We start from the raw sequence: 22500 nt of genomic DNA, 5'->3' as shown, positions 1-22500 counted from the left end.
ATGGTGTGGTGCGGGGGTTTGAGCAGACAGAGGAGTGGATGACGTGGGAACATATGTTTCTACCCGGCTCAGGGTGTGGTGTAGCTTGGCTTCATAATGTGTTGGTGCATGAATAGCTCATGGTGTGTGTGTGTGTGTGTGTGTGTGTGTGTGTGTGTGTGTGTGTGTGTGTGTGTGTGTGTGTGTGCGTGTGTGTGTGCGTGTGTGTGTCCTTATGGTGTGCCTCATTTTAAGCGATGCTGCCACATCAGACACGAGCACTGCACCTGTTCCGGACGATGAGGCAGAGAGGTGCTGAGAAAGGAGAGCGGAAGGAGTGTTCAGAAAGTAACTTTTATTTTTAATACCATAAAGGCACATAAATATCAGTACAGGTGCAATTGTGTGACCGTGTGTGTGTGTATGTGTGTGTGTTTTAGTGTGTGTGTGTTTTATGTGTGTGTGTGTGTGTGTGTGTGAGTATTTAAACGTTTTTTACCAGGAGGGACTGGATGCTTTTGTCCTTTTGGTCTTTCACACACGGCAAGAGCGGAAGGTCGGAAGTGAACATAATTGCGCACGCACGGTCTTACTAAACAGCTCACCTGGTACACCTCCTCTCCCCCCTCATTCAGTTCAACACTCCATTCATTCACCTGAAAGGTTCTGAGTCCATTTTAAAAGACCTGTTTATTTCTGTGAATCCATTTCCTGACTCTTTCCTGCCTCTACTTCCTTTTCATCACAGGCTGAGGCAGATGCGAGTTTTATGACAAAATGTCTTCAGGCAGAATGAACTAATAGGGCTCCAGACTCCGACTAAATGGTCACATTACGATTTTCACAGCCCCTGTAAAAGTTTTTGGGAGCGATTAAAGACTTTCTCAACTTGTGAAAAGTTCTTCTGGGTTGTGAGGAAAAAAAAACATTTTAGATCCTCTGGTAAATTAGCACTTTGCCACTTCTTTAATTGCATTGCACACTGTGTAGGCACAACAACGTGCTCCTGTTCCCTTGACCTAAAAGTTTCTACCACAAATCACATACTCAGTGCAGTCTGCAACTTTGGACCCAGTGGTCTGTGGTTACTTGCTGCTGGTACAATGGGTCCAAAGCGTCAACACAGCACAGCAAATATTGAAATAATAAAAGGTAAGACAAGGCAAGACAATCAATGTACTGATGCATAAAGCTCAATACGTGTAGGATTATTTACACTAGCATTGCTACAAAGCAACAAAGTGTTTTCATCCATCACTGGTTTAGCAAGGACAGGTCTAAAAGCTGGAAGAGTTGGAAAAGACAAAGCTAAACAATGATATGGTTATATGGTTAGAAATGTTGGCTTGCTAAGGTAATTAGCAGACTAGCAGACTGGAACGTAAACACGCGCCCACACACCCATGCTTACTCACCCACCACGCACAAAAATAAGGGCTTATAAACACACAAGTAGACATGCTCACCAGAGATGTTGGTGGTAATCTCAGTAAGGGCTGTCTGGCCGAAACCTTTGGCCGTGCGGGCTCTCACTGAGATCAGGTACGTGGTTCCTGGATGGAGGTTGGAGAACATGTGGTACGTCTCGTTCCTCAGTTTGGACACCGTGCGCCTTGGGCCCGGCACATTGACACTTGGGTCGGTCGACTCGATGCTCTGGTAGCTGATCTGTAACGGTACACAACAACCTCAGTTTGAAAAGGTTTGCTGACTTTCAGGAGATCAGATGTGATGTAGTCTCAGGGAGCAGGACTCTACATCTGTAGACAATGATTACATTTACATTAATATTTGGTCATTTAGCAGACGCCTTTATCCAAAGCGACGTACAAAGGAGATAACAATCAAGCTACGAGCAATAGATACCTAGCGTAACAATAAATACTATTTTACATAAGAAATAAAAAAGTGCAGGAATGTAACTACTTTAAGTGCGAGTTAGGTAATAGTTAGAGGTGATAGCATTAGAGGAAGGATAAGGAGAGGTAGAAAAATGGAGAGGAAGTGCAAGTTAGGAGAGGAGGTGCTCTCTGAAGAGTTGGGTCTTCAAGAGCTTCTTAATGGTAGAGAGGGACACCCCTGCCCTGGTAGTACTATGCAGCTCGTTCCAACGTGGAACTACGAATGATTTTGTTTAAATATGGGTGTCAATGATTATTGCATATAATGTGTATGAAATGTTAAGCTCAAAGTAACAGTGCCGAATCAAACCATTAAGAACAGCATGGTGGATCTGTCTATTTGCGGTATGTTTAAAGGGGGAATCCAGCCTTGTTCGTACTGACTTTCTCTGTAACTCAATACCAACATGTAATTTAGATGGGTTATCTCCAGATATTGTTCTCTCATAATAAAGTGTCAAAGGACTAGATGTGATGCTATGCAGACTAATAAACCATCTGCAGCCATCTCCCTTCCTTGCTAGAGATGGCCCTCTGCATAACCCAACTCACCTACATAATGACCCTTTCATGGGACTAAACTTCACTGAGTGGGTTTGGTCAGCTGTTTCCTCAGCACAATTTAATGTCCAAATGCTGTCATTTTATAGGGCGGCTATCAGCTTGGCAGTCAAGGCTATGGCTGTAGTTAACAGCCTCACTTACAGGGAACAGATTCGCCGTTCATCATAGCCGTTCACGCTAGCTATACACGATGACACCCAAGGACAGAGGAAGGAAACAGGCCAAATTGAAATAGAAAGGGGGGAGGGGTATCAAGCACACCCCAAAAATATCATGCCCCAGCACTCCCGTGCTTGTCATCTCCCCAAGACTGTGATTCAGACCAGGAGCTGTGCATAGTGTCATGAGCGGGACCAAAACGATCTGCTGGAGCCGTGCATAATGTCATGAGAGGACCATGACAATCTGCACGTCAGCGATAAGTATGAAGATGGGGCTTACGGGGGTCTGCTCAGTGAATATATATATAAAGCACATTGATAGAAGAGCAGGCACTACAGAAACACAGAGAGAGAAAGAGAGAGAGAGAGAGAGAGAGAGAGAGAGGGATAAAGGGGGGGATGGCGGGGAGAGCAAGAGCGAAAGAGTAGGAGAACCAAAGGCTCAGTGAGACTGGTCATTGCTTAAATCTGGGTAGGAAAAAATAGGAATTTGAACACACACACACACACACACACACACACACACTCACACAAACAAACACACACACACACACACACACACACACACACACACACACACACACACACACACACACACACTCACACAGGCACGCACACAGACATACAAGCTCTCTCTTTTCTCAGCCTTCCTCTCAATTTAGTTCTGTCTTCCTCTGCTCAGGCTGGCAGAATAATCCAGCCCAGTCCCCTATTTATATCCCATCTACAATAATGATATCCTTGTGACTGCACAGTCTGAAAGGAATAAAAGCAGGGGACCGGCTGTCATGCCAGCTCAGATGAACTCATCAGAAAATGTCTCACTTCAAATGTGAGACCCCAGGGTTACATTTTAAACTTTTGTTTCCTTTCCTGTCGGTCGGTGGTTTCAAGATTCCATGATTTTATTTGTGATTTCTTTCAGTTGCGAGTGCCACAAATCACAGTTAAAGGGCGGTGACATACATTGATTATGTGCATGTGTGTGTGTTATCGGTGCAACAGTGCGTGAGGTGTCAATGTGTGATTGTCACACACCATCTTCTCCTGGCAGGGATTCAATTGAGAACTTTTAACAGAAGTAAGTAGAGGGCCAGTTTAACTTACAAACCCAGTTTATGGCACTCATTAACACATCTGTACTCATATTGTAGCATCTGTAACATATTCACATTGCCATTTTGTCGACAAAGAGTTTATGTATGCATGTCAAAGATGAATGACAATGATGTGTGTGTGTGTGTGTGTGTGTGTGTGTGTGTGTGTGTGTGTGTGTGTGTGTGTGTGTGTGTAAGGGGAGTCCGCACATTTAGTTGTGTGTATGTGTCTGTGTGTGTGTGTGCATGCTAAAGATGAATGAGAATGGCATCTGTACATATATGTGTGTGTGTGTGTGTGTGTGTGTGTGTGTGTGTGTGTGTGTGTGTGTGTGTGTGTGTGTGTGTGTGAATGTGCAGGTTTACGTGGCATCTCTACATGTATCCGCACGCGGGCGTGTGTGTGTGTGTGTGTGTGTGTGTGTGTATCACACATACTGTACCTCATATTGAGTGATAAGACCATTGGGTTCCACTGGCTCCTCCCACTTCATAAAAATCATGTCCTCCAATGGCGTGAAAGTCAGGGACTCAGGGGCAATGCCGCCAGGAACTATGGGTAAGCAGGACAAAAGTGTTATAAAGATAGAGGCAAAATCCCACAATGAACATCTCCAAGGTTACGGCAATATATCTTATACAATCCAAGTTTGAGTACAGCCAGGCCTGACGGGCACTCAAGACAAGATGACAAAGAAGCACACCAGCCTTATATGAGAATATCTGTAATGCTGAGCAGAGAAAGTCCTAGAACTGGAAAATTTCACATAGTCTTTTCTTAAGGTCCATTGGACAACAGCAAAACATCAATCCAAGCAATTGTGTTCTAACTACCTAAGCAACGACTGTATTTCTGCTCTGAAACCTCTCGTGGGAATTGATGAAGCTGGTCTACTAGATGGAACCACAGGAGTGCTTCTGGAGCCTCTCAGGATGAATTCAAACGTTATTTGATACCAAGGTCCCAAAGAGGATACGTATGCATATGCGTATGTCTCTGCGTCTGCGTCTGCGTATGCGTATGAATGTGCATGTGCATGTGTATGTGTATGTGCATGTGAATGTGTATGTGAATGTGAATGTGTATGTGTATGTGTATGTGTATGTGTATGTGTATGTGTATGTGTATGTGTATGTGTATGTGTATGTGTATGTGTATGTGAATGTGAATGTGAATGAATTTGTATGTGTGTGTGTGTGAGAGAGAGAGAGAGAGAAAGAGCTGTTAGGTGTGTGCGTAAGTGGCAGGCTGTGCATCTGAGTGTGTGTATGTGTCACTGCACACACTGCTGGAAGGAAGTCTATCAGTTATCGCCTGCACCTGTGTACCAGGAGGTGTAAGCCACTCCTAACAGACTGGCAGTGTGTCAACACCTGCAATTAAACACATGGGCCCTACGTGTTGGCTAGATGCATACCACAGCTTGGTTGAATTTCCTATTTTTAAACGTTCTTTAGAAAGTCAATAAACTTTTGATGTTTGCACACCTATGAAGTAGTCCCAGTTTTTTGGGCCGTGTTACACTTGCATATCAATTCGCCAAGTTGGTTGTAAAGTTTAAATGAACTATGGCTTTGTGACAGAGTTACAAATTATTGGAGTTATGAAAGTACAAAGATTAGCAACATGTTCCGTGTGTCTGAAATAGCTTTTAGTACCGTTACACTAAATTTGGGCCACGGACCACAGCCTTTTTACAAAGCTAAGTCTCAACAGAATGCTGGGATATGATGGCAAAAGGTATGGAACTAATCCATAGCAACCATCTTTTTAGAACTAGTAATGGCCGTTTGTCCTGTAAGTTTATGATAGACAGACTCAAGCCCAGGAGATGATGCATATGGAAATAGTGTACCATAAACACACACTCTATCTTACACACACACACACACACACACACACACACACACACACACACACACACACACACACACACACACACACACACACATACAGAAAATACACAAGTGCGTGCATGTGTGTGTGTGTGTGTGTGTGTGTGTGTGTGTGTGTATGTGTGTGTGGTGAGCATAGGGATGACCAATGGCAAAAGCAGCAGCACTAAAAATGCTGACGTGGACCCCCTCTCTGTGGTGACAGAGCACAGCAGAACAAAGTTGCTGATTGAAGCTTTTGAAGAGTGTGTTTGTAATTGAAGCGTATCATTCAACTTCTCCCTGCTCTCTCTTGCTCTTTTCCTCCCTGGACAAGCACATCAAACACACTTAGACACACACACACACACACAGACACACACAGACACACACACACACACACACACACACACACACACACACACACACACACACAGATGCACTCTTTTTTCTCTTCTCCCAGTAAAGAGGGAGGAGGAGGAAGAGGAGGAGGTGGAATTGATTTGTCCTTCAGCTTGGATCCTGTGCACCACAGTGGTCAGATATAATGTTAAAATAAGCACCAAATCTCCGCTTTCCAGCTCGCTGGTGGTCTGTGAGAGTGGTATTGATTTGTCATCCTCTTTCATTTCAGACAATATCTGCTCATTGAGGAGAGCTGCAGGGCAGGTGCATGGCACAAACAGAGACTGAGAACACGAGAGAGAGAGATAAAGAGAGAGAGAGAGAGAGAGAGAGAGAGAAAAAAAACTGGCTTCACTCAGCTGTTTGCCCTCCATGTGTATGTGTGTGTTATGTAGGAAATCTGTTATGGATGTCATGCAAAAACAAACTAAACTGAATGACTAACAGCACAATGGCATGGGTGGGCAATGGAGTGTATTTGATTATGATTGATTCAAATGTCTGGGGGACTGTGTTGGTCTAGCCAGCCTATTGGCTACTCCACCACCCACACATTTCTCTTCAGCTCCTTCATCAAACATCTCTGGGAAAAACAAAAATCCGGAGGTTCTCCGAACAAGACATCCACAAAAGTTTGAGTCGAATGGTAGTTATCGGAGTTAGCCAAATTTAACACTGGCCAGCAGGAAAGCAATGACTCATCCGGGGCTTGTGTGAAATCGTGACTAGAAGACTCCAGCCGCTGTGGCACACCACTGTGTGACCGAACACACACACACACACACCCACCCACCCACACACAAACACATACTTACTGTCCTCCTCCGTCTGAAAGCCCATTTCACGTCCCTCCTTCTTGCCCTCCGTGTTGGCGAGCGACAGACGCACGTGGACGGCGTGGTACGGGGGCAGGTCACGCAGGGTGATGCGCGAGGTGTTGCGTTCCACGGCCAGGCACTCGCGCACCGTGGTGTTGTGGCCTCCGGCCCCGCTGATGCCCGTCGAGGCCGCGGCCGCGCCCGCCCCGGTGCTGCCGCCAACGGCGTTGCCCGTGGAGTAGCGGAAGCAGAGCGACACGGAGTAGGTGTGGCAGCGCGTCACGTTGAAGGCCAGAGTCTCCCACTGCAGGGTCAGCTGCCGGGGCTGGATATCTGTGGCCGTCAGGCCTCTCAGGGCACGCATGGGCTCTATGGAGAGACAGATAGAGAGATGGGGTGGGAGAAAGGGATAGAGAGAGGGAGAGGAGGGAGAGAGATAGCAGAGAGGGGGAAGTGAGAGGAAAAGAGAAAGAGGAGTATAGAAAGATAGATACAAAGATAGCAAGAAGAAAGAGAGAAAGAGAGGACAGAGGGGAAGAAAGAGATCGAAGAATAGAGAGAAAGAAGGAGAAAGTCAGATTCCTATGTTAATTTTACAAGGACATTGTGCCAAATTATATAATAGTCAGAACTGTAGCTGGATTCAAAGCTAAAAAGCGTGTTGCTTGGTGATGAGAACAAAAATGAAGAAGTGAACATGGCGTGAAGAAGTATTACACTACAAGTTTCTTTTTAACATCTGTCTTTTTTTAATGATCACACTGGGGTGGCAGTCACCCCGGTTATACAGTGTGATTCTTAAACCACGCACAAGGTCTGGTGCCAGAGCAGGCGAGCGGAAGTGAGGTCAACCCAACCCCCGCACGGGCACAGTACAGCACCGCGCCGCACCACGCCGCGCCGCCTCCACTCGCCCTGCCAGCCACGGCCGAGGCTCAAGCCAATTACGCTAATGAAACGGACAGGCTCAGAGGTTGCTCCGCCACCGCGCCACCGCCCGCCTCCCTGTCACCCAGCGGACCGAGCGCTACCCTCACCCTCCGGCTGCCTGCTCACCGCGACTAAAATACCACCCATTCCAACCCCATCGCTCCCCCCCCCCCCACCCTCCCTAGCCAAGGACGGTCAGTGTCTGCCAGTTGCACTCACAGGCTGAGGGTGTTGCTGGAAACGGTGCACTTTATTTTTAGAGCATGCCCACTTGTGTTTGGTCAAAGATGAGCAGACCCACCCCCCCTGCCTTGCCCCTGCTCCCCCCCCCCCCCCCCCCTCCCCCAACAACCATCAGCACCACCATCAGTACCCTGCCTGCTTGCTGTCCACTGGTGCATGAAGCACTTCCTGAGGCAGGCGGAAAAGAGAAGAACAATTGAACAACTGCCTCATCTATGAACTGTGTGTCCTCCCTCCATCCAGAATCCATGACAGAGAGACACATATCGAAGCCTGTCCTCCAGTAGCACAAGCTGCTCTGTGTTTCTGAGAGAGAGAGAGAGAGAGCAGAAAGAGAGAACAGGAAGATAAAGAGAGAAGGAAGGAACAATTGGCAAGCCAAGGACAGTTTGCATGTTGTCATCAATGCGTGCATTTGTCACAGCCCATTATCGACACAATCAATGCAGCTTTTTTGTCAAAGTGCATAACGGATTGCATTGCTTTGTTGCCTTAATGGCGAGAGTGGCTGACTAATGGCCTCAGAGAAGAGAGAGACTGAAAGAGGACTTATGCGCTAGATAGTTTTTCCCTGTGCCGTCTGAGGTTACCAGACAAGGTCTCCTCTCCTCTCCTCTCCTCTCCTCTCCTCTCCACTCTCTGTGTGCACGTGGAGGGGGGTGATGGGAGCAGTGCTGAGTGGGAGAGAGCAGAGTCATAAGGCCGGGGACCAGAGCGCAGGCAACACAGGCTGCACCTACTGACGGTAGGCAGAACAAAGAGAATAATCAGGCAGAAATGTATGAAGTGTGGATCAGAGGAAAGAGCACACACACACACACGCACACCCATGCAGACACTCACCCAAACACACACACACACACTGACCATTCCATATCGACACACACACAGAACTACAAGTGCTCTTGTGATTGAACAGAAATGAATTCCCTTTGATCTTAAACCAGCCTGCCTTTAATAAACTAAATGACTGCCAAATGAGACGGTTTTATTCATTTCTCTTTCAAGTCGCTGAGGCTCTCTACTAAGTGAGATATTCTGACGTAGTATGCAAACAGGACCATTAGGTAATGAGATGTCATTTAGAAATTGTGTTAATAGTTAATTTTTTGCCCCCGCTGGGGAGTGTGTGTATGTGTTTGTGTGTGTGTGTGTGTGGGGGGGGGGTTCTAAAAGAATCCAGAGCCAATAGTGTTTACACCAAGGCTCTCTAAAAAGTAGGCTTTTGTTCCAGTTGGACTTCACCTAGTTTACACGCCTCATCTCTTCACCAGGGCTGTGCCTGGGGTGCCCTCTCGTTGGCACCCCTCCTGAGATGGGACAGCGCCTGCAGACAGAGGACTCATGCCTGGCAAACAGCAAGCTGGTTCTGTTCAGTCCGGAGGCAGTAGAAACGTGTGTGTGTGTGTGTGTGTGTGTGTGTGTGTGTGTGTAACAGATTGTGGATTATTGATGCTGATGAAGCTAACACACTAAAAGGGCTACCTGCAGCTGGCCTCCAGGTAGCGGCGATGGACACACGGACGGAATGTTTTTGGACAGTGTCCTCATGTGCCTCTGCTGAATTGTGCCCGTCATCGCCATCACCATCATCCTCATCATCATTAGTGTTCCCATGTTAACTCATCACGCAGATGTCAGAGAGGGAACACACACTGGGTTATGCAAGGGCATACTGCCCCTGTACCCTCGGCTTCATGAACACTGAGTGCCTGCCGTGATTAGGCCCTGCTGGAAGCTCACACACACAGGCACACTGACGGTGGCACACAAATACAAACATACACACAGACAGGCAGAGAGAAAGGGGAGGCAGAGAGAGGGAGAGAGAGAGAGAGAGAGAGAGAGAGAGAGAGAGAGAGAGAGAGAGAGAGAGAGAGAGAGAGGGAGAGACAGCTCCTGTCCCTGTGATAAACCATCTCTTCAAGGGTGGCTAGGATACCAGAGTGAGGGCATTGAAGGGGGAGGGCAGGGTGGGTATTTTCAACTGAGGCTTCCATGACCCAGTGGCAGGTGTCAGTCCATCTGTAGTTCAATCTGTGGCAGGGGCTCTCTCATCACCCCTTTCATCCACCCTTTAATTCCTACCATCCTTACACTCTGTCCATCTCAATCATTTTCTCACACAATATTTCTCTCCCTCTCTCTCCCCTTCCCTCTCTCTCTCACTCATTCTTGACTCCAAAGGTCCCCTAAGCTGTGCAGTCTCCCATCCTGGACCAGGCGTGCCAATCTCCATGGCAACACCTCACTGAGTCGCCAACGTGACTGTGCCTCGCCACACGGCCCTCAGCCCTCGGCACGTCATGGAGGTTCTCCCGCTCCCGTCTCCTTGGTTTTTTAACGACTCTGGCAGGATGTCTGGGCCTCGCGTCTCTCATGTAGGTCAGCGCCTGAGGCCGGCAGCCTGGGGTGGGGATGATACCTCCCGGCGACACTGCTCCTCCTCGCTCTTGCGGGAGGAAGACTCATTTCAAACGGCGGCGACGAAGACTCCAAGCAGGCCGAACGGTCTGAGCCCGCCAGCTAACAAGCAAGTTCAGAAAGCAAACTCCCCAGTGGGGTCTATAAACAAGATTCTGGGGCACAACAAATGCCACGTCTCCCAAAGACTGCTGAGACCAGGCCTATCTTTCCCTCCACTGATTTGGCTCATATTTCAGAACCATCTGCAGCAGACCATCATCCCTAAGCAGGGAGTGGGTGGATTTAACGGCACACCTTTAAAACTACGGGGTTTGGGTTATAGTACAACTTATAGACCGCATGCACCTATCAACTGTTTAATGAGTATGTGAGGCAATACAATTGTATTACATATAATTATTTTATAATTAATGTACTTATTTGTACTTATTTCTCTTCAGTCACTTGATTTATTTACTTATTTATTTCGCTCTTCTCGGTGAGAAGGTTTGAGAAAGGGAGAGAGAGATAGAGATAGTGAGTATGTAGTTTGAGGAGGGTATATACAGTAGTCTAGAATAAAGATGATAAGGCATTATGGCATTCTACAATCAATCCATCATAGATCAGAGATCAAGATATAAAACAAAAATATCCCCATTTAAAAAACATCAGTTGCAAATGCAATACAATCAACATCTAGGCCAAGCCAGACCAACGCAATCCAAAATAGACCATCACCATCAAAAGAGAGAGCATGGAAGCAACTATGGCTGTGTACGTATCTCTGTGTGTGTGTGTGTGTGTGTGTGTGTGTGTGTGTGTGTGTGTGTGTGTTTGAATAGTGAGTGCATGCATAGTTCTGCATATGTGTTCCTCATATATATGGCTGCACTCTGCCAAGCACACTCCGGCCTTTGGAGAACCCATCTCCAGTCCCCACCGGAGTCCCTCATCTCTCTACTCAATTACCCTCTCTTCTCATTTTAATCACAGCAGAGAACGCAAACACTGCTTGTCCCTTGCTCCCATCCATCCACGTATACGGCATTCAAATTACCTCCGCGGATTCCGAGTAAACACAACACTGTGCCCCACGGTGGACCGAGCGCACACACACACACACACACACACACACACACACACACACACACACACACACACACACACACACACACACACAAACACACACGCACACACACACACACCCCCATTAAAAGGTTGGGTTTCACAGGCAGGCAGAGAGAGAGAGCAGCCCAACCCGGAGCTGCTGAAAACAATCTGTGTAAATAACTGGGCTTTTATGCGAGACACCCTGCAGAAGCTTGCTCTCTCTCTCTCTCTCTCTCTCTCTCTCTCTCTCTCTCTCTCTAAAGCCTGACACTGTACATTTTTGTTCTTTTCACAGTCTCTGTTTTGTCAGTAGAGTGCTGTTGTTGTTTTTATTTATTTTTGAATTATTATTCTGCTATTCCCTACTCCCCTCTCCTCTCCCCCCCTCACCCTCACCCTCACACTTCCTAGCTCGTCATCCAATCTATCTCCACTTAGTCTCAGTTTGTTTGGACGAGCTGGTAATTCAGCCCAGTTTGGAGACAGGTGGTGTGGGGGAGGATGAGAGAGTGAGAGTGACACAGTGTACTCGGTGCAGGTCAGCGGAGCCCTTGGTTTAGAGTGAAAAGAGTCTGCCCACATTTCATTCCGACTCGACATTCTCCACTCCATCAATAGAGCTACTCACATTCCATCGCAGAACCTTGATATCGAGAAAGAAAGAAAATGTCGGTTTTCGGCGGAACACATTTCCATAACCTTTTACGTAAGGGCGCAAGGTCTAACCAGTTCTTTTTAAAATAATTTCTATTAAAGCAGCAATACGGAGTTCTGTTCCAAAACTAGTAAGCCAATTCCCTAAAAGGCATGCAAAAACCTTGCAAACACCACCAACAGCCCAGCTGACACTGATAGAAGTTTGCCAACACACTAACTGGTGTCTTTTGGAAGTATAGCTGGCAATATCATGCGTGTGAAAGCTTTTTTTCCATTTTTGCAGGGTGTTCCAGCCCGGTACACAGAACTACATAGGGGATATCCTGGATGGCTATTGGGGAAGACACAGGTGTTTATCTGTCCTTCACATGGCCATAGGCTATCAAAATGAATTTGAGGATGGTACCATGACTAGTTGCCTATAAAACCATACCTCAAAAAGTGTGAAATTGTTGCATAGTGTTACTTTAAATGCATACATACTTGCTTGTTCTTTTGAGTTTTCCCAACAGTTTAATTGCAAAGTTATCATGCTATGGGACATCATCATTTAATACATCATGGCTTCTAAAGTGAGGTGGATATTACATGACACGTCAATAATACTCGCACTGGGATCGATACAGTAAGAGCTTTTTTTTACAGTAAATTGAATTGCGAACTGTACACTATACATACAGTGATTGATGCAGCATGATCTTGTAATAGTCTTAGGCTGGGATTGGTCCGATTCTGATGACGCAGGGCGCTCACTCACCTGCACACTTGGTCCTGCTAATGAGTGGGGGTCCAGATGGGCCGGTGCCGCCCTCCCCGGGCCGGGTCAGCATCACGCTGACCTGGTACTCAGTGTCTGGGTCGAGGTGCCAGAGCTTGTAGGTGACCATGTTGACGCCGTTGATCTCGGAGAAGGGCAGGTGGCTGGCGCGGAACTCGATCTCGCGGCGGATGATGGGGCCGTCGCCCAGGATCGAGTTGGTGTTGAGCTGGATGATCAGGTAGGTGGAGCCAGCTCTGAGTAACTGGGGGGGTGCGATGGGAGATGGGGGAACTGCAGAGGCAAAAGTGGAGGGATGGGAGGGATGGGAGGGGTAAAAGATCAATATCTATTGAAACTGATCATTTGTCTCAGTAATGGCTGTTACATTGTTGAGTCAACTGCAAAACACACTAAACAGAAGGTCAGTGTGTTTCTATGCAAATGCCTTGATGTTTCACTACGGCATTCAACATATCTGCCAGATTGAGGACTGTCACCTTTATTAACCGTCATTCTGAACAGTAGACAGCACACATTATTGTCTCAGAATGTTAATTCTAATAACTCCTTTTTTTTTCATTTCAAAATTGAAATATGAGCTGGGTGTTTTTATGACTTGTAATATTAGACACGTTCATTATTCATGCATCTTTCCAAAAGGCTTATTAGCCAGCATACTCCACAAGAGGCTCCCTCATAAAACCAAGCGGCATGACTCCCACTTCACTGTTTCGAATATAATGTATTGCTTCAAATAAGCGGATGAGGGCGGTTTAATGAGAAAAGGCATTATATGACTCCCCTTCTTACGACTCTGCACCTCAAGACTTCAGGGACAAACTTCAAGTCAGACTCATTTTGACTCCCTAATCCTGCGCCTCTTTTTTTCTCAAACAGGAGGCCTAAAAAAGATCCACCACCTGGGGTTCTGTGTGCACATCCCTGGGATAAAAAAAAAACTCAGACATTCCCACCTGAAGGTCTTGGGTCAAATACCAAACTGGTCACGTGCATCAAGCGCGCATCAAGGTGCCTTTGAGCGAGCTTAAGCAGCCTTAAGTTAAAGCCCAGCTGTCGAAAGCATCAGCGATCCTCAAATGGGAGCAGACGCTGCTTTGTACTGGAAAAGAGCATATGACGGCAAACGAAAGAGCGATAATGAGGGAAACTCTGTTTAAAAGGGGGACAGTCAAAGGCTGTTGTCAAAGCCCATTATGACACCCTGAGTTTTTAAAATAGACCCAAACTACTGAACATTTCTGGACACTCGAGGGCTAAGACATGGAGAAGGATCAAAAGACATGAAAGAGAGGGCATGACAGAGAGGAGATAATGCAAGAGAAACTATGAAAGAAAGACTAAGGGACACATTTAAAACAGATAAACAACATATGGAATAATAGGAAGAAGAACAAGATGAGGAAGAAAGAACTAACGGCTACACTGTTACAGCTACACGCGGTTCAGTCTTTCCCATGACTAATCTCTCTCTCAGCACCTTCCCGCCCACATACCAAACCTCCACCTTTGTCTCCGAAGGGAGGAGAGGGATGGCAGCTGTGCTCAGGGAACCCCCCCCCCCCACTCCTCCACATAACCGTCCCTCACCAATGACACAGACAGAGATGAGTCTTGTGTTCTCCAGCATTCCTCCTCAGCACACACCGACCCCCGACAGACTTCCCTGCCACAGCTCCAGAGCTGATTTACGGTACTGATAAACAGCAGGCATGGCCGCACCCTCGCCCGCCCATGGCAGAGGACAAACAGGCGCGTCAGGCCGCTCCAAATTCATGGCCGTCTCAGGCGACAGCCAGGGGAGATCCCACAGCCGGGGCCAGAGCGCACTCGATGCGGAAGAAACTGAGAAAAGATCCTGTTATTGACGCCGCCGCAGACTTCCCTTTTCACACTCGTCTTTTTTGTGTTGTTGCCACCACCATGCTGGGTTCTCACACTCCGCTGAGTGCTATCCCCATTAGACTCCTACACCCTGTGCGCCACCGCTGGAGGCCTCATCTGCAGCCAGTTGTGAAATGAGCTGATCATCCTAATTAAGAGCCTGATTAGCCTCTCGTTAGCAATACCATGTGGGATGGAGGGCTGAAGGTGGGGGTGGGGGGTAGGGGGGGGGGGGGGGGGGGATGCAGTGAGCTCCCTCACTGTTGTTGTATGTCGGCTGTGTAACGCGAAATGAATGGATGGACAAACGGATGGGGGGAGAAATACGTTTTAAAAATTGCAACTATAAGGTTACAGTCACTATGGTTTGGTAGCTGTGTAGCGAAGGGGAGAGAGGAGTCACCTCACCCGGACTTGAACCCGGGTCTACGGGGTGGCAAACCTGCACTCAAAGAGCCAAAGAGCCTGGCTCCTTGTTTTGGCTGTCAGAGCACATACTCATTCCCTCACAAGCGGGTTTGGTACTGAGTTTTGCCAACCAGTCTCTTTGCCCCCATCTCAGAATGGCTCTGATGGATCGGTTCTAGCTGTGTTCATTGCACCAGAGCAGTGCGTTGGAAACGTTGTCCAAATGGACCCCCTCCCACCACAGAGTGAGGGCAGAGCTGTGGCCATTAAGCCATCAATGTGAGCAGCTCAACCCCAGAGTGGATGTACTGATCAAGCTATAAGCAGAAAGAAAAAGAAGAAAAGAAATGCACAACTGGGAGCTGGTAAAGTCTGCAAAACAGACCAAGTCAGCTCCAAAACTTGTAATTTCACATCACCTACAAATACAATGGTTTATGACCCGGACATTGAAAAGCCATTCTAGATTAAAAAAAAACATTTCTTTGACGTAATTTCAGTTTTTGAGAGAAGACAGGTATGGCTTCAGTTGTGAGGGTATGCTGAGGTGTTGTCATGTACAAAAATAGCATGACGACATCCTGCCCTGGTAAGGTGCTGTGTTACTAATCGTGCAGAAACACAAGCCGGCAGCCAGGGTAGCAGCAGCCCAATAAATGTAAGAGCGAGACATGATTTCAACACCTAGAGAAATTCTCATGACAAAATACAGGGGATCAAATAACAAGAGACACAGACAGAGAGAGAGAGAGAGAGAGACAAAGAGAAAGAGACAAAGAGAGAGAGAGAGAGAGAGCGAGAGAGAGAGAGAGAGAGAGCTCTGAGAATTGAGGCATGATGTATGCTTGCTTTGGAACTGAACACATTACAGCAGATTTCACGGGCCTCCAATCTGGGATGTGTTGAGTGCACGTTCTTTGGCGCCCATCTCGCAGGGTTTTGGTAATACTATACTTTTACCGCAGCCACCACCCCCCTGCCACCACCCCCTGCTTTTGGCTTTTGTGGCGTCCCTGTCATGAAAAGTCAAAATAATCCGTGCAGCTACATCTACCAATGGGATTAGCTATGGTTCTACTTTCGCTAACTCTGCCTGTGACTGTTTGGTTGTGGGTTGGGAGTGTGGTGGGGAGGTTGTGAAGGCAGAGGGATGAATTAGACTCCTCTTCCTCATCTCTGTTTTCCTCCCTCTCCCTGTTAGCTTTAGTGATCGGGAGCCTGGCGAGTCATCTAAACCCCACGTCAAGTGGAGCCATCCCCAGCCTGTCAGGGGCGGCATCACCCGGATAGTGGAACCAGGCGGACTTAGCCACGCTGCCGTGCGTGATAAGTGAAGAGCTCTGTGGACCGACGGCGTCAGCCTCCCTCTGAAATGCCACAGTCCTTGGGATACAGCTGTGCTTCAGCCACTCTGAGCTCTCACTGTGTGAGCAACATTATCTGCGGTGTCTAGCCAAGGGAGGCGCGATGGCCAGTGTACTGTCTGCTCTCTAACAGAGCTCATTTACAGAGAACACTGCTCCGAACACCATGTCAACACAAAACAGCCGCTGGCAGACACCATGTCCTCTGCACGGAGGGCAACTTACAAAAACATCAAAGCTACCAAGCCGGGGAAAAATACATGGATAACAAACTAAGACAACTCGAAATTCAATTTTTTTTTTTACAGGCCATCCAAGTAAGAATGATTCGTTGCAGAGTCATGAATTAGATCACTGAGCTATTTTGCTATAAGCATAGTGTCACGTGCTACCGAGCGTGATTATATTTGCATGGCCTTCCACTCTTGTGTTTTGTATCGCACGCAACTCCTGTTTGATAACTCAGTAAATCCTTAATAAACACCATCCTAACATAAGGGGCGCGCTTGCTTTGCTTGTCTGCTCTCTGTTCAAAAGTTTTGTTTTTTTACTTGCTGAGGGCTTTGGAGAATTCATCCCAATCTTCCCTTCCAGAATCCTTGCCAAACCTTTGTAGAGTACATCTCTTACAATGATAACATCAACACCATAAGTCACCCAAGCACCAAATGAAAGTATAGTAGTTAAGCCTTCTAGCCTGCCAAACCCAAAATTGGAATCAAAGCATACACTTTTCAGATCCCCTCAGCTTTTACTAAAGGCTATAAACAGGACTTGTTTTTATATCATCTTTCTATCCGTACAAGGTCCTTGTCATGACCAATGTCATGGTAAATTGTTAGAAATACATGATTAGATTATGTTGTGGCTCTAGCACATTGCATATATAAAAATAAGTCCATTTGAAATATCAAGCTAAATTTAACAATGGCAATGGAATTAGCATTTTCTGTGCTTTTGTGACTGTCAAACTTAGAGAAGCAAATCTCTTTCATATGAAAGCCAAGCGAAACAAGGTGAACCTTGCAGTCTGGGAGCTGGAGTAAGATAAAACTACATGTTGCTGAGCAAACCCTCCTGGGAAAAAATATTGTATATTGTTATTATATATATACAGTATATATATATACACAGTATATATATATATATTGCAAGGAAATGGGTTTTCTTATAGAAAACACAACTTTGACAACTGCACATGAATACAGATGTGAAAGTAACTGCCTAAAATGGCTGGTAAATAAATGCGTTTTACTTGTTCACATTTGCAACACAAAATTGTGTATGACAGAGGTTGGATTTCACAGTTAAAAAAAATAAAAATAAATAAGAAGACAATAATTGTACCTTAATATGACAGATACGGCTAATTAGACCATACTCCTTTTAAGATATGACGATGGCATGGCAATGAGCCCTCACCTTTGACGAGGAGCTCGGCGAAGTTAGACACCCCTGCGCCTCGGGGGGAGAGGGCCACGCAGCGGTAGAGGTCCTGCTCCGGCTTCTGGACGTTGTCCAGCTGGAAGGAGGCCACAAAGCGCCGGTAGTTCAGGTGCTTGACCGAGGTGGAGGTCGTCACTTTCCCGTTGTGTCGCTGAGGAGGAGGGATGGGGAGGAGGGGGGGTTGAGAGAGAGGTCAGAAAGGACAACGTGAATGACATGCCTCTGAGAGAAGAGAGAGAGAGTGAGAGAGAGAGAGGCCCAGGTACGAGTGAGACATCTTAGCTCCATAACTAGTGACCTATATAACCACAACCACACAGTCCCGCTACTGGAAGACGGGGAACCCCAACATGCACACAGATTAGTCGTCATTAGGCCTAACAAGGTACACCTGATCTCAACTGGTGACGTGTATAAAAGAAACCTGTCCAAAAAATCATACTTCACACCTTCAACCTCACCACCATGGGCAAGACCAAAGAGTTGACCAAGGACGTCAGAGATAAGATTGTAGACCTGCACAAGGCTGAAATGGGTTACAAAACCATCGGCAAGCAGCTTGGTGAGAAGCAGACAACTATTGGGTGACAGGTGCAGAATAACCCCAGAACTACACAGGGGGAGCTTGTGAATGATCTCAAGGCAGCTGGGACCACAGTCATCAAGAAAACCATTGGCAACACACTACGCCGTAATGGTTTGAAGTACTGCAGCACTCGCAAGGTCCCCCTGCTCAAGGAAGCACATGTACAGGGCCGTCTGAAGTTTGCCAATGAACACTTGAATGATTCTAAGGAGGATTGGGAGACAGGATGTGGTCAGATGAGACCAAAATCAAGCTCTTTGGCATCAACTCAACTTGCCGCGTTTGGAGGGGGAAGAATGCTGAATATGACACCATCCCCACCGTCAAGCATGGAGGTGGAAACATTATGCTTTGGGGCTGTTTCTCTGCCATGGGTACAGGACGACTCCACTGCATCGAGGGGACTATGGATGGGGCCATGTAATGTGGAATATTGGGCTTGAACCTCATTCCCTCATTCCCTCCCATTGAAAACGCAACCTTAAGGATTTGGAGAGGATCTGCAAAGAGGAGTGGACCAAAATCCCTCCTGAGATGTGTGTAAACCTGGTGACCAACTACAAGAAAAGTCTGACGTTTGTGCTTGCCAACAAGGGTTATTCCACCAAGTACTAAGTCATGTTTTGCTAGGGGTTCAAATACTTATTTTCTGCATCAAATGCAAATTAAGTCATAAATGTTATAAAATGCAGTTTTCTGGATTTTTTTATTGATATTCTGTTTCTCACTGTTAAAATACACCTACTATTACATTTATAGATCACATATTTCTTTGCAAGTGGCCAAACTTGCGAAATCGGCAGGGGTTCAAATACTTATTTTCCCCACTGTAAATCCTTACGCAATGATATGATCTCACTATACCTCTCTGGAATGAAAATGATACGAGTTATTAAAGAGACCAATCTGACTCCTGTGAACTCAGAGAAATGACAGCAGTTCCCTGTCTGATGCTCTGATTTTTATTCAGATAAGATGTATACAGCTGGAGACAGAGGCAGATAAACTGCAGTGGGGGTTTGTCAGAACACATTTTGGGAGTGAGCAGAGAAGGGCACTTCATTTGGCGTACGACACAAATGGTTGGGGTGAGCGCATTTCTTTTAACTTACATTTGAAAAGGTTTTGTTTAACCATTCCAAATTGTTTGATTTAAACCGTAACCCATAGTCCATGCTTGTTCACCGAGAACTACCTCCTCAGACCATTACTGTGTGTTTTCGCAAACGTCTGCAGCAAACTCAAAGAGAAACGAAAAACTGTTTGAAAATGTTCAACACTGCAGCAGGAAGAAAGTTAAAAGACACAGTCCAAGGGAGGACATGAGAAGCGAAAAAAGACTTGCTGAGGCGACACACTGGAAAAGGTTGAATTACCCAAAAAAAAAACATCTTCAAAGTGTTGTGGAGTGGAAACCTACTGTGGCACAAACAGTGTGCCTGTTTGGCGACACACTGACTGTCAGATGAGCACTCAGAGAGGGGCTGGAAGCCTACCTCAAAGAGTCAGGATCCTGTCCAGACACTTGAGGTGTTTCTTAAACACTGGCTCTGAGGGCCGATGACTCTTAGTATCCTTGGCTACTCGGAGACAGCTGTGTGGTTTTGATGGGGTTTTGATTGCGGCTATGGGAATAGTGTGTTTAGGCGTACATCCTTGCCGTCCTGAAAAACCCCAGTGAAACCGCACAAACACACACCCTACCATTGGATGGGGTCCTGAAGACCATATTGAGTTGTTGAGTTGTTTTTTCCCTTATTATTTTCTTTTGTGAGAATTTGGGGTGGGTGGGAAACACATTTTGGGGAAAAAAAGAAGACATTTGGGAAACATGGCGATGTTGACACACAATGTTTCACGCCAGACTAATTACTGTGCTATAAGGGTCGTGGAATAATCACACTTGTCGGCAATACACTGCTGATGTGCCATAACACAAGATCAAAATAATCCTGTTTAAAGAATAAAGCTAAAGTTAATCAAAAAAAATTGAGCTTTTTTTTATCTGCATACAAGGAGGAACATTGGGTGCAGGAGTTTATTCCACATGCACCCTCAGCGCTGCTATTCTACACTCAGAGCAGAAGAAGAAGAAAAGGAGGAGGAGGAAAAGTAAAAAAGAAAGCGAAGACAAAGGAAAGGAAGGAAAAAGTGAACGGTAGGAACATGCGTGTCCTCAGGTCTCCCCCGCAGTCTTAAAGCTCAGAACAATGCGCATGTAATGCGTTGGGCTTTGCTGCAATGTGTAATCAGTCTGCAGCCAGATGGTGGGACGGTGTGCAAAACCTGTGATTTTCTTTCTCCACTCTCTGTAATTGAAGGTGAGGAAAGTGCTGGACTCAGGAGGGAGCCGTAAATTACACACACATATAAGGTTCACTCCCCGCATGGAACAAATGTAACAAAGTATGCCCAATTAAACTTAAGAGAGGGATTGTATGAACCAGAATGCACCCCAAGCAAAAGTCTAGCCTCAAGTAAAGTCGGCTGTGTGGAACTGAGCATTTTGATTAGGTTTGTTATTATCAGTGTCACCTAAATCACCTTGATGCGTGGAGCTACTGACCTAGCCAATATAACTTCTGCTAGAACTTTCCAGAGCCTAAACCTTTGCTTGATGCGTGGAGCTACTGACCTAGCCAATATAACTTCTGCTAGTACTTCACAGAGCCTAAACCTTTGCTTGATGCGTGGAGCTACTGACCTAGCCAATATAACTTCTGCTAGTACTTTCCAGAGCCTAAACCTTTGCTTGATGTGTGAGTTTGTTTCTGGAAGAGGAAGAATGGTGGAAAGACGGTGTAAGTAGTCTTGATTGCAGTCTTCTTCTTCTTCCCAGAAATAAAAGCCTTTTGCTGTCCTGGTGAGAGCAAGCCACTGTGAGTAACTGTGACTGTGTTAAGGACAGCTGAGAACAATTACCTCAATTGTCTGTGTGGGCAGCAAGTATCACTACAAAACATGATGTTGCCTTTGCTGTTCCATCATGCTGTTCCATCAAGGCATACTCATCACATTTATTTGACACAACACTGTTGTTAGCAAAGGTTTGGACGCCCCTGAACACCCTCATTAATCATTTAGTTCATGAAGTAAAAAGCATTACCCCCAATATTGAATCCCCCCCCCCCCCCCAAAAAAAGGATTTGTTATTACACAAACACACACACACACAAACACACACACACACACACACACACACACACACAAATTCACACTGAAAATTGTTAGCAGATAGACTCAGACATGAAAAACTAGCCAAGGCCCTCAACAGCACCACTCAGTGCAGACTCACCTCCAGGAGAAATGTTTCTGTTTCCGAAGGCCGCCCCGATGCCACACACTGGAAAGAGGCATTCTGCCCGACATTGACCTCCATGTCTCCCAGTCGAGAGAAGTGCGGAGCTTTATCTAAGGAAGACAGGGGAAAAGACGTTAAAAAAAGACCCACAGACAGTACAAGTATAATCTAAAACAAATAGAATTACTTTTCTGTAGGAACCAAAGTCAACAGATTTTTAGGGAGCTAGAATTTATGAGTGATTACGCTATAAATTAGCATGGGGTCCTGAGGCCTCTCACACTAGCAGCTCACACTAGGCATTTTTCCACTGCAGGAACTAACGGGCCGTTGTGTGTGTTTTAGCGCCGGAATAGCCAGAAATTTTACCAGAGATTACAGCAAAAGATGGTTGCTTATGGAGTTAACATGCTGAGGTTACTGTCACTGAATAAACACAAGCAAAATGTCAGGCTTTAATCAATCAAAAATTCATGAAGTAATTTAATCAAATGTAAGCAACTTCCTAGCAAAAAGTGTCGACTCAACCTTTCAATCGTAATTTTATCTAGAAATGTTCTGATTCTACAGTCTTATGTTGGCAC

The 22500-nt window shown here is 46.2% G+C and overlaps 1 protein-coding gene across 15 annotated transcripts in view; it reads right to left on the bottom strand.

The window, feature by feature from the left end:
• The window catches only part of ptprub (protein tyrosine phosphatase receptor type Ub), a 201774-nt gene that overhangs the window by 61067 nt on the left and 118207 nt on the right, over nucleotides 1-22500 (bottom strand). For all 15 annotated transcript variants that reach the window (XM_031575606.2, XM_031575612.2, XM_031575609.2 and 12 more), the window contains exons 5-10: nucleotides 21911-22026; nucleotides 18006-18180; nucleotides 12907-13200; nucleotides 6798-7169; nucleotides 4146-4255; nucleotides 1446-1647 (exon numbers count right to left, since the gene is read on the bottom strand). In XM_031575606.2, coding sequence (XP_031431466.1) covers nucleotides 1446-1647; nucleotides 4146-4255; nucleotides 6798-7169; nucleotides 12907-13200; nucleotides 18006-18180; nucleotides 21911-22026 — 1269 coding nt within the window. The remainder of the gene's footprint in view (nucleotides 1-1445; nucleotides 1648-4145; nucleotides 4256-6797; nucleotides 7170-12906; nucleotides 13201-18005; nucleotides 18181-21910; nucleotides 22027-22500) is intronic.

Source organism: Clupea harengus, chromosome 11 (assembly GCF_900700415.2).
Source record: "Clupea harengus chromosome 11, Ch_v2.0.2, whole genome shotgun sequence".
Taxonomy (NCBI): Eukaryota; Metazoa; Chordata; class Actinopteri; order Clupeiformes; family Clupeidae; genus Clupea; species Clupea harengus.
This window is presented reverse-complemented; position numbering and strand designations above follow the sequence as displayed.